This window comes from Eretmochelys imbricata, chromosome 11 (assembly GCF_965152235.1).
Source record: "Eretmochelys imbricata isolate rEreImb1 chromosome 11, rEreImb1.hap1, whole genome shotgun sequence".
NCBI lineage: Eukaryota > Metazoa > Chordata > Testudines > Cheloniidae > Eretmochelys > Eretmochelys imbricata.
Genome location: NC_135582.1, coordinates 21,746,020 through 21,759,620, shown reverse-complemented (window position 1 = coordinate 21,759,620; position 13,601 = coordinate 21,746,020). Strand labels below are relative to the sequence as shown.

At 37.8% G+C, this 13,601-nt stretch overlaps 1 protein-coding gene across 1 annotated transcript in view; it reads left to right on the top strand.

Moving 5' to 3' along the window:
• Nucleotides 1-13,601, top strand: part of LRP1B (LDL receptor related protein 1B) — a 1,054,628-nt gene that overhangs the window by 479,917 nt on the left and 561,110 nt on the right. The window contains exon 14 of the mRNA XM_077830376.1: nucleotides 3,638-3,827. Within this exon, the coding sequence (XP_077686502.1) occupies nucleotides 3,638-3,827 (190 nt within the window). The remainder of the gene's footprint in view (nucleotides 1-3,637; nucleotides 3,828-13,601) is intronic.

Below are 13,601 nucleotides of genomic sequence, written 5' to 3'. Positions count from 1 at the left end.
TTTTTCAATGTTCTTTCCCCCTCCGCTCCTGCAGGGCTGCTGTAAGTAGACCCTGTGGGGTGCCTGGCATAAGCTCCATTGAAAACAGTGCAGTTGGCACTCTATTGTAGGAGAACATGGCATGGCCTGACGTATTTTTCTTAGCTTTAGAAGCAGTGATACAAAGGTGTGTTTTTTCAATCCAGTTTTCCCATGTAGCTGTGAACTGTGGTGTGATTGAGCCACCAGGCTACAGAGACTTCCAGTAGAGACAAATTTAACACAGCTCCTTCTGGCTCTGCCAGCGGGAGCCTTCTATCGGGCTCACCTGATAAAACATTTTTTCATGGACTGCGTAGGTCAGTGCTTGAGAAGCTGTTACAATGTGCAGGGGACACACACTAACGAAGTTCAGCCACTGGATTATGGAGCTTGCTTATTGATTTAGCCAGCTTCACCAGCTAGACACATAGATTCTGTGGCCTGAAAGAACCATTATGATCATCTAGTCTGATCTCCTGTGTAGCACAGGCCATAGAACTTCCCCAAAATACTTCCTTGAGCATATCTTTAAAAAAAATAATAATCCAGTCTTGATTTAAAAATAGTCAGTGATTGAGAATCCACTGTGAGCCTTGGTAAATTGTTCCAGTGGTTAATTACTCTCACCATTAAAAATGTACACCTTATTTCCTATCTGAATTTCTCTAGCTTCAATGTTCAGACCTCCACGATGATGAGTCCCTATTTACAGTTTCTGAGACCTATCAGTTAGCCAGTTTTTAATCTATTTAATGTGTGCCATGTTCATTTTATACCATTCTAGGTTTTTAATCAAAATGTTGTGTGTGGTACCAAATCCAATGCCTTACAGATTTCTAAGTATTATGTTGGCATTATTATCTTTGTCAACCAAACTTGTAATCGCATAAAAAAGAAAAATATCAAGTTAGTGTGATAGGATCTCTTTTCTATAAATCAATGTTGATTTACATTAATTACATTACCCTCCTTTAGTTATTTATTGAGTCCCATTATCTTTCAAGGCTCAATATCAGGCAGACAGTCCTGTGATTACCTGTGTCATCCTGTTTTTAAAAACTGGCAGAACATTAGCTTTCTTCCAGTCTTCTGATACTTCCCCAGTTCTCCAAGACTTATTTAAAATCAACAGTAACGGTCCAGCGAGCTCCTTAAACAAGTGTTGCAAGTCATCTGGACCTGCTGACTTAAAAATGTCTGACTTTAGTAGCTTTTCTTTAACTTCCTCAAGAGATACTAATGGAATGGTAAGAGTGTTATCATCACCATCTGATGAGACTCCGTCGTCTGCGTTTTCCCCAAATGCAGAACAGGAATATATATTGAACACTTCTGCCTTTTCTAAATTATTATTGTTAATTCTACCATTTCCATTTACTTGGAAGTTGTCAGACACAATAAATACTTTGTTATTTTAGAAGTTGCTGGAGGAAGTGGCAGTGACTCAGTGGTCAAGGGCACAACACCCACTTGTGGAAACCTGTTCCAAAGCCTGATAGTTTGTGGTGAAATTCACCTTATCTATCTAAGGATGGAAAAGTGAAATTCAACACATAAAACTGGGAGCAGGGCATTCCCCTCAATAGCCACTGCTTCAGATTATGGGATGGAATAACACACACAGACTGTCTGCACCCTTGAGCAGAGTGTGAGGGCCACAGGATCTACACAATCACAAATCCTGTGATCTCTGGTCTGACCCTTGCTGATTCAACCCTATGTGCTAGCCTACTTGGGACCAGTATGCAGACTCCTACATAGCACGGAGCAGTTGTGGGAACTACCCTTGTGTACATGGTTGCTCCATTGGTGCTTCCTCCTGCATAACCTCATTGTGTTGCTTATGTGATGCCAAAACATTTGTGCATATGCATTTGCTTCAGTTCTGTCTTCTTTGTGCCACTCCAGCAGTGTCAAGGGGTTGGTGACTTGCTCCAACAGTATAGCTAGGGAAGCTCTTTTATGCTTTTTCTCCCTCCCCCAACTCCACCGCCTGCCCCATCACAAAGGACGTGTTGGGGGTAGGGAAAGCATGGTCATAGAGCCTTGCATCCTACCAATCCTGGGTTAACAGAAAAGCTCCTAGGAAGTCATTGCAGCTGGTAAAGATTGGACTTGGTTGTTCTAACTTTTACTGAGGGCTGAATTGGCCTCTGCCCACCACCTAGTTTGGGAGTCTGCAATGGAGCATCTCCCTCTGCAGGCCTTGTTCTGAATATAGCTTGGCTGCACTCAAAGATCTCTCTCATTCTTTTTAAAAGTGTTGTTGATACAATTAAGATTTGGATGAAATGTTTGGTTCTTAAATTGTCATTTGTTAATTACCAGGTACACTTACCTTTTGTGTTTGGTAGTAAGTATTTTAACATTAAATATGGCAGATTATGGACCAAATTCAGAATTGGAGTAAGTGCATATTCAGCAGACTTACACATTTTCCTTGTGTGCCAGTACAGTGGGGAATTAGAGCGGGTAAAGAAGACTACACAGATCCACCAGTAGGGATGGTTTAAAATTATGTGTTGAAACTGTGTTTTTGAGGAAAATTTAGCTTTTGTAGTTGTGAAAATGAATGCTTGAAAATCCAAATATTTTGATTTGGAAATGCTGCACATGAGAATTGCCCTTTGATAATGCCTTATCTTCCCATTCTTCTCTATTGGTCAGGCTACCCGATGAACTACATTTTCTATGAAGCTGGATGGCCAGGGACTTCCATGATGCACTGCTTTCCTTCTCCAAGAAGGGAGACAGTGGTGCATCATGGGAAATGTTGCCTGACAAGAGCATTCAGCCGATAGAGGAAAATGAGAGCTTGTTGAACCCAAACTACAATTCTCATGAGGCACTGTAGAGGCATTAACAAAAGGAAATATTTGGGGGTTTGGCCATAAATTTTGGTATTTGAATTTCTGCCAAAAGTCAAAATTTAGTGTTGAAAGTTTAGATTAATTTTTTTTTTCATTTTCATCAAAACTTTACAGAGGAAGAAAACCCAAGTTTTTTAACTGCCTCTATATGGGGCAGTCCCTTTTATGTGAGGAGCTGCATTTATCACCAAGGCAGATCTGAGACTGGAGTAGTGGCTGTGAAGTGAGTTTTACAGCAACTCTGCAGCCTCTGTACTGGAGATAAGATTTTACACATATTTCCAGTGACTAGGTAATCATGGAAGATGCATTTAATTTGAAAGGTTGCCTTATTTTAGGGACCATGATGTGTATTCTCCTCCAACTTCAGTAACTCAGTTCCATTTAACAATAGTGAGAGTCATGACTGTGGGTCACTGGAAGAAGATAAATAACTGAGTGATATACCAATGGCACCCATAAAGCCACATGGTAGAACCTCAAAACAAAAAAAGGATACATGTGCATTATCAGAGTAGGGCCTCTTATTTAGAGTGTATTTAAATGTCTGAAAAACATTTGGGATATTGGAATATCAAGTCAATTAGAATCAAACTTTGATTGTACTGTATGTTATGAATAAAATCTCTATGTGTATGGACAGAGTTGCTCATTTCTGAGCTTTCTGTCTTCTCTTCCCAACTCTGACATATATACTAAAACATTTCAATTCTGACCAATATTCAGTTCACATTATTTAATTGCAGGTAGTCTACAATGGGAAGGAGCTGAATCATCCTTTTGGGCTATCACATCATGGAAATTATATTTTCTGGACAGATTATATGAATGGCTCTATTTTTCAGTTGGATCTGATGATGAGGAATGTGACACTACTAAGAAGTGAGAGACCACCTCTCTTTGGGCTTCAGATCTATGATCGCTACAAACAGCAAGGTATTGACAATATGTAACTTCTTTACAAGGTTTCCCACTAAACAATATTTCACAATAGTTATGTATACTGAATATTTTTTTCACGCTTCCTCAATGTTTGGAGGAAAATAGCTGGGTTCAAAACCAATGAAAATACTCATAAAGATCTAAAGATATTTCATGAGGTTTCAGCCCCTTATAGGATCTTAAAATTGATCATCTCCTTGCTCCTACCTGCCAACTACATTGACTCACAATATTATACCTAACTGCAGTTATTGGATGTGTGTTCGCACAGTCTTTGTGGATTGCCAGTTTTTCCATACATGAGAAAGGAATCTTGAAATACAATACATAATACATATTTTTTTGTTCAATCCATAGTGAAGATATTGTTGTAGCTACCTTTTCTCAATGGCTGGCAAGACCGGAAACATTTTCTGTCTTTTTTTTCTTTTGTAATTTTCTTCTCCTCTCCTTGATCTTTATCGGCTCCACCACAGCACAATTCAGTGGCTCAGTCAGCTGAGACTGCAATTATGCTTTGCTGTGCTGTATTGATTGACCAGTAGGGGGAGGCATACAGCACAATTTAAACCAGAGGAGAAGTTTTCCTCCTGAAATAAAAGGTCATAGAGAAAGAACATGGATATGGTTCAGATAATGTGATTCCTAGCTCACAGTTTAGTTTATAATTATGTTCAGTGAAGAAATGACTTGGGTTCTCATTACTTGTCTACAAGACAAAGCAGGGATTATTGTAAGAGCAAAATAGAGCAAAATATGAAATACCAACCCAGACATAGATTTAGTTGGAGTTTAAATAGCAGAAACTCAGAACTGAGAACCCCTCCAAAGGATAGTTACAGTATAACAAAATAACAGTATCTGGTATAGTTTTAGATACAAATATGAACTTGTGGAACTGTTTGATCAACACATTGGGAATGTGTGTAATGATCTTCAAAAGAACAGAATCAGACAGGGCTATCATTCTTTGTCTGGAATAAAAGTAGAATAATGCTTCCAGTTTCCATAGAAGATCAAAGTCTCCCACATGGCGGCTCATCTATTTAATCTTTTCTATGAGGCATTCAATATAATTTTCAAGCATAACTGAACCTAAAATGAAATGAAATGCTGTAACATTCATCTATGTGTTAAATGTCTGTATATTATGCCTATTGATTATTATACTATGGCTCTAAAATAAGTCTTGTTCAGCCGCAGATAACATATTAAGTTAGTGACTGTTACAGTTACTGAAACCAGTTACAGGCTGATTGTACCTCTGTCCCTTTACTGGTCTCTCTGAGTATACCCCCCTCAGATGTTAAGCCTCATGCTTTTACCTGTCTTGCAGTGGAATTTCTTAATCTCGATATAATGCCCCATCAAACTCAGTTGCTTCTTATCATGCAGATCTGGCTGGACACCTGCATTTCTTCCTTTGGGGGTTTCTGACCAGTGATATAGTGACCAACAGCCTTCTTAAAGTTAGTATGTGTATTAGAAAATGGAACAAAGCGTTAGAGAAAATGATTTAGAAACAACAAACAGCCTACCAGAACATTTATAGTCTCATCTGATCTTACACTTCACTACAAGCTAAGTTAGATGGGCTTTTCTCTTGAGTTACAGGAAAAGAACAGACTGAATTTACATTCTTTTAGGAAGTCAGGGTGCTCTCAGGACCCTTCCTGATCCTATTTTGTCTTCCAGAAAATATCTCTTCTATTCTGATCCCGCATTTTCTCAAAGCCCCACTGTCCTTGTGTATGCCAGGGCCCAATTACTGTATTGATGAATTATTTTTGTGACAGGACACCAAAGTATGAAGTCTTCTTTACGTCTTAGACTAGTGTTTCCCACTCTGCTGGTGAGGCTATCTAGAAGAGGTCCTATGTGACAACAGCTCCATTGTTTGGCATTTAGACCCATTCAGCCTTAATGGCTTTCAGTCACTAGTCGTGTGTGTGTGTGTGTGTGTGTGTGTGTGTGTCTCTGTCTGTGTGTGTGCGCGTAAGTTGTCTTTTCCCCTCTGAGACATTCCACCACACCAATTCAGAAATTCAATCCATAGACCATATTTTGGGATACATTTACTACCAAGTGCCATCACATTTGTCACACAGTGTTCAAGACTATCCGCTTTTGAGTAACTGTCCATCCCTTAGTCCAGGCACTTTTTCAAGTACTTCCAAAGTCATGGACCAAGATGGTTCAAGGCTTTTTCTAGTAATGTAGACTATAAAATTGAACACAGTTACCTAAAATATGGATGGAGTAGATTTTGAGTCAGAATTTCAAAAGAGCTCAATGCTCACAGTTGGAAACAGGGTTTCAAAAGAATTTTGCACCCAACTACTTACACTGAAAGCAATGCCAATATAGGAGCTATTGTTTGCTGAGCCCTTTTGAAAATGTGGCTCATAGTTGTTGCATAGTTCATGGTACATATATGTTGCATGTATGTAATAATATCAATAATTTAAGCAAATAATTACATTAGGTTATTATCAAGATAAAAATACAATTGGATATTTGATGAATTCATTTCTATCTATCCACTTATCTATATCTACCTTATAGATGCTATATGCTGTTTAGCTTACACATCTTTGACTATATTTGACACCATTAGGCTTGTGGTAAGGCACAGGCTAACATAATCATGCAAATATAGAGCTGAAGGAATTGCTCACTAGTTGTAAATACTTCAGTGTACCATTTGAATAAGAGGATTAACCCAATACATATTACATAATAAAACATTTTTATATGTGGACTACAAATTGGATGCAAGGTAACTGTGTCATTATGACTTTAGAACATAGCCCCATTTTTACTGAATTAAAATGGAATCCTGCCCTACTTTGGATCTTATGCAAAATTTCAGCGCAGCAGTTAAAAACTAATGCAAATGTTAGAAACAGGATAATCATTTTAAAAGCAGTAAATGGGGAGGCAATGTCAGAAAATAAAAGCTGTCTTGAAAAAGTCTGATTCTTGAAATGCCTGGTAGCTGAACAATAAGGGTCTTGGAAACAGTTCACAGCTGATGCCACAGAACAGACCAATTTCTGCATTGTATTACTGTTTCATGAGAGATTGCCAGCCCAGGAGTCTCTTCAGCAATTCCATTGTCATCCTTTCTTTGAATACTTGCTTAGAATTATTTGATATGTCTTGTCATTTAGGCTACCACTGATTTAATCCCCTATATTTAATCCTCTATATGCATTAACCTTGAAACCTTTAACTTGAATCCGAATCTAGCCATTTACTTTAATTTGGATGTCTGCTTTAGGACACCCCACTGGAATAAAAAAAGCAGGGTTGCAGGCTGAAGTACTCCAGAGCCAGACTGTGTCTTTTGCCTTTCCCCACTGTTTTGTGACTACCCTTTGGGCTGATCACCCTTCTCGTTCAAGTGATTATCTGAGAAACTCACTCTCATATCAAAAATTTTCATGTATTGTTTCTCTTGCATTTTTATAAGCCTTAAAATGGCTGTTTTATTACAGTTTGTATTTGTTTTCATGACTTTTGATATTCTCTTTGATCTCTGTGTTAGTTGGGTTCATTGGTTTGAACAATGAGTGACCCTGTAAAGATTTTGAAAGTCTATTGAGTTAACATTCCTGAGGTTCAGATGCTTATCCAAAATGTGTTCTGTTCTTCTTTTAGCTGGAAATATTATGAGATTAGGTTGTATTCAGCACTTTTCAGTACTTTTGATTTTGGCTGGTGTAGCTGTAAAAATGGAATAGTCTTTCACGCAGTATTTGGATATTTGTCTTTGAGTCCCAAATAAAGCTAGGAGGTTTAGACCTTAAGCTTTCTGAGTGAAGAACTTGTTTTGAAATTGGAGAGACTATCAAATGGAGAGAACAGGGTGGATCAGGCCCAGAAGGTTTAAGTGTACATTATTTTTTTTTTTACATTAACCAAACATTTTTCAATCCTCAAAACTAGTTTGGTTCATTTTGCTGTTGAGTGACAGTTCTGATAATTTCTGAGGACTTTTGCAATTGTTTATTTAGCATTTTCTATTAAACACACAAGTGAAAACATTATTGCTGGTGTAAGAAGAAAGAAGAATGGAGGGAAAAATATCATTAGGTATAAAACACTTGGCATTTACATCTTTCTAATCCTTCCACAGGAATGATACATCTTATTGAGCAACTGTCATATCAGGATTTAATCGTCACAGCGACCAATGTAATTGGCAGTTTTTCTGGTTCACCTTTGGGCTTCTCAAGGAGAACTAATGATACAAAAGAACTGCCTTTCCACCTTAGTTTCTGTTTGTCATATATAACTATCGAACTACGAAAAAAATGACTGTAGATACTTTGGTTCATCTGCCAGGGAATGTCATTTGGCGAAAGGTAGATAAAGGTTAAATCAGTGCCAAGATTTTTGTCAGCTTCTATTATATCCACTTCTCATTAACTACAATGCCCAAAATCTTACTGTAACACTAATCTGAATTTGGAAGCTTTTTTTCTTTTTCCTATGTTGTCAGCCATCTGGATGCCTTTAATATTGTAGGTGTGATAAAAGATTTCCATACGAACTAAATAAGGCAGATATCCTTTAATAATTATAATACAAGCAAATCTGTTGGTTCAGGGATAGTTTTTATTGTCAATGAACTAGCTTATCTTACCTGCTCTTTTTTCTCATGATTGATTTATTATTTATAATCCAATTTTCTAATTATTTTATTTCCTAGTGTAACACTAAGACAATCCTTGATTGTCATAATCAGTCAGAGCAGAAAGATATTCCCTAATTTGAGTACATAAATCTGGACAAACCTAATTTAATTTTGGAAATTTAGGTTTTTATCAGACAGATTTCAGAACAATATCTCTTGACATTAGAGTGTAAAATTATAACCGTTATCATGACATAAAAGAAAGACTAAAAGTAATCAACCTTCTTTGAGTAGCTATTCATATTCATACTTTGGGTTTTGTGCTGCGTAGTGGTGCCTAATGGCAGAATGGTCTCCAAAGAGTGTCCGTTAAAGCATTCCTCCCACCTCCTTTCTTGGTATAAGCATGGCAAATTATAAAGCTGTTATAGCCCACCATCAATTCCACCTGTGGCAAAAGATGGCACTGTTTGTGCAGGATTTGATGGATGACAAAAGGAGATTGTCAAATGAGATCCTAATAGAGGATCAAAATATGGCACTTTATCAGGGCTTTGTTTGATGCCTTGGACTCTTCTTCTAAAGCTTTCTGTAGTTTCTGTGAGGAGACATGCTTGGCCTCGCTCCTCTCCTCTGGCATTGAATACTAGAATCAAAGTGGAAGTTCTCCCCATCAAAGGAGATAGTGTTTTCACTGACAAGAAAGATGAGTTGCTAGAAAAGCTGGAGACAAGATTGATGGCCCACTCTTTGGATTTGATTTCTTTCAGCAGGAGACTTTTTCTAATCCTTCTTTCTGTTATCATGGTAGTATTCTCTTGGTAGTATTCACTTCTATCATGGTAGTAATCTTCCTTGGATTATTTCTTGTCAAATGAAAAATGTCAACAACAGCGGCTGCAGGCTGTCTTTCTATATGTCTTACCACCTCTCTGTAGTAGTGACTCATTTGAGAAAGCAGGGTATTTTTGTTTATATATTTAGACGATTGGCTGTTGAATGCTACAAGGAATCTATTAAGCCATATTGATTTTACATTCACCCTTTTTTTCAGACCTATGACTACTTCTGAATGTCATACAGTTGAATCTCCATACAACTCAGATAATTTTATTCATAGGCTCCATATTGGACTCAGTAGCAGGGAAAGCCTTTGTACCAGAGGATAGATTTCTTTTAAAAAATAGTGCAGTATGTTTTAAATATTCAAATATGTCAAATTCAGAAGGTAATTTTATTTCTCAGTCTCATGGGTCTCATTTGTACATCTCAGAATGAGGCCAGTGCAGCATTGGATGTCTCAGGTCTACAGACCAGATCTGGACAATCTTCAAATATTAGTCAACATGCTTTGAAACATTCTGAACTCATTGACATGGTGGTCAGTCAGGGATAGTGTTCTCACAGGTGTCCAGTTCAACTCCCCTTCATTATAGGTAAGGATAACTTCAGATGAATCAAGCAATGGTTGGAGGGTGCATCTGAGTCATCTAACAGTTCAAGTTTACTGAGCTTCTCAAGAGCAATGTTTGAACTTCAGCATGTTGGAGTTAAGAGCTATTTGTCTGTCCCTCAGATTATTCCCCACTCACTTGCATGGGAGGATTGTGCAATGGCCAATACATTCATTATGTATTATATCAATCAATGTGGCTGCTCACTGCTCTGCTATTCACAGAGGCAATCAGACTATAGGACTGTTGCATTCTCCACAGCATTTATACAATGGCTCTCCACTAAGTAGAAGAGAACAATATGATTGCAGATAATCTTAGCGGGGACAATTCCAGAAAGTGGTGTTTGAAATGGTGCAAGTTCATGGCTTGGATGCAGGAAGAAATGATTCTCTTCTATAAGCTTCCATAGTTTCTGGTTTGTAATATGTAATGCATTTAAAAATTGAGTGGTTATCTAAATCAATGGTTCTCAACCCGGGGTACACAAAGGTCTTCAAAAGGGTACATCAACTCATCTAGATATTTGCTTAGCTTTACAACAGGCTACATAAAAAGCACGAGCAAAGTCAATACAAACTAAAATTTCACACAGACAAAATGAGAAAGTAAGCAATTTTCAGTAATAGTGTGCTGTGATACTTTTGTATTTTTATGTCTGATTTTATAAGCAGTAGCTTTTAAATGAGGTGAAACTTGGGGTACATAAGAAAAATCAGAGTTCTGAAAGGGGTACAATAGTCTGGAAAGATTGAGAACCTCTGATCTAAATCATCTTTGAAAGTTCATTTGGCAGATATCTAATCTTAGCATACTTTCATTCATAGTAGATCACTATTCACCCATGATATGGTTAAGAAGTTTATGAAGGGGTTATCAAATATGTATCACCTTTGAGAAATCCTGTCCCTCCTTGGGATCTTAATTTGATCCTATCTACACTCATGAAACCACCTTTAGAATCATTGGCTGAATTTTTTTTCTATTATTTATCTTTCAAGACAGCATTCATTAGTGCCATAATATCAGCCAGAAAGATGAATGAATTAAATGCCTTGATGTCTGACCTGCCATTTACATCTTTTCATAAAGATAAGGTGGATCTTAGACCTGATCCCACGTTTTTGCCAAAAGTGGTTTCTGAATTTCACATCAATCAGACAATTATTCAGCCAGTATTTTTTTCCCAAATCCACATACTAATAAGGCGGGATCTGTTTTACATACTTTGGATTCAAGAAGAGCTCTTGCGTATTATTTGCATAGTACTAAAAGTTTTTGAAAATAATCTAAATTATTTGTGTTTTATGCTAAGAATCACATGGGTTATATTGTGTACTTCCAGACTATTTCTAGATGGATTAAAACAATGTATTAGTAATGTTACATGTTAACAGAAGTTCTTGTACCTACAACAGTACGATCTCATTACACCAGAGCTGTGGCAGCATCTTTTGCTTGCCTTAAGCAAATCACAGTTACTGAAATTTTCATGGCTTTAACTTAGAGTTCTGTGCATACTTTTACTGAACATTATTCTCTTGATTTGGCTTCAAGGGCTGATGGTAGATTTGGTGGAGCAGTGCATTGCTTTCTCTTTAATTAGGACTCTATTCCCTGCTCCAGCTTATTTCCAATCCTGTTTATCACACTACCAACAAGTGTGAATATATAAAGCCACTCAAAGAAATGAATGTTACTTACTTGTAACCAGAGTTCTTCGAGATGGGTCTGCATATTCACATTTCCTGTCCTCCTTCCCCTTTTTTTTCAGAATCTTTTTGTTCTGTATCTCTGGTTTGGCAGTGGAAGGAACTGAGATGATGGAGGGCACTGCACAGTGTCCTGTCCAACTTCACCTCATGTATCACCGGTACTACAGGCAATTAGATATTCCAGAGATCTTTTTGTTTCAGAGGAGCCGGAGTCTCCACTACTTGCTAATACTGCACACTTGCCCGTTCCAAGATTGTCTGCGTCACTGAGGCCACATCTCTCACAGAGGCCTCTTACCTCTCAAACACCTACTATTCAGGAAGAACATTTATCTCCATCTTCATTATGTAGATCTTCTCTGGACTATATTGAGGATGATTACACTGGTTCTCAGATTTCTGTCCAGGGATCCCCTGTCAATTGTACCAGAGACTATTCACCTGGCAGCTACACTGAGAGAAAAACTTTGAAAAAAAAAATCTTGAGCATAATGTCATTAGTCTGAACAACAATGGATGCCCCCTACGTTATGGGCCCCTTTAACGGCTTTATTGAGATATCTGGGCTCTCTATCACCAAGAGTTCTTGAGGACTCTGAGTTTCTCTCATAGAGAGCATACAGAGAGAAATTAACCTAACTCACTAGAGGAGGTTTCTGAGGAGCAAGAGGCAAGAACTGGTAATATTTCATCATTGTCACCAGATGAGGCTGTAATGCCTCTACCAGCCTCTATAAGTGAAGATTTCAAGCAGTTTTAGGATCTAATGAAATGTATTGCAGACATGCTTCAGATTTTGTTAGAGGAGGACTAGGAATCTCATCATAAACTTCTGGACGTTCTACACACAACAGCTTCTGCATGTGTGGCTCTTCCTGTGAATGAGACTCTATTAGAACTGCTAAGACCATCTGTGAGACTCCTACTTGTAATGCTGAAAAAAAAGTTCTGTTTAACCAAAAACTTGGTCTTGTTATTTTCATACCCTGCACTGAATTCTTTGATTGTAGAGAAAGTTAATGAGTATAGTAGACAACCATGCAAAATTCACTACTTATAGTGAGGACCAAAAGCAGCTCAGTCTCTTCTGTCACAAGAGTTGCTCCTCAGCCATCTTACAATTCAGCATCGCAGATCACCAAGCTTTCATGTCAAATATGATCACACTAATATAGTAAATGTAGTAGTTTTATTGAACATTTACCAAAGGAATATTGCAAGCAATTTAAAGTCATCATAACCAAAGGCAGTTTCTGCTTTTGGCAAGAAACTCATCCCAGGCCTCCTTAGATTCTGCTGACACGTAGCTTGGTCCACCATAATAGTAATATGATGAGCATGTTGGCCCCAGTTTTCCGGTTTCCCAGGGGAAGTACAGAGCAGTGTTAAGCCAACCCAGAACAACACATTTCAGTTAACAATGCAAAATGTGGTAGTTTGAAGTCACATCATGTTGGAGTGATATGATGCCATCAGTTTCTCGGCTTTCATTGCGAGTGTGTGTGTGTGTGTGTGTGTGTGTGTGTGTATACATATATAATTTTATATAATATAAAGTTGATTATATAACATACATACATACATATGGATTAAAAAGAAGGATTTGGTTTTCTCAACAATGGAATGCTATTCCTTGAAGGAGGAATACTGGGAAGAGATGGAGCCCACCTGATGAAGAAGGGGAACAGCATCTTTGGACACCGACTTGTAAGAGAGGCTTTAAACTAGGTTCAAAGGGGGCAGGTGATAAAAGCCCACATTTACTCCTTCTCATAGCACAGGAAATAGGGATCACCAAATGAAATTAATAGGCAGCAGGTTTAAAATAAAAGGCAATAGTTCTTCATTCTATACAATTCAATCTGTGGAACTTTTTCAGAGGATGTTGTGGAGGCCAAGACCATAACAGAGTTAAAAAAAAAAAACTAGGTAAATTCATGAAGAATAGCTCCATCGA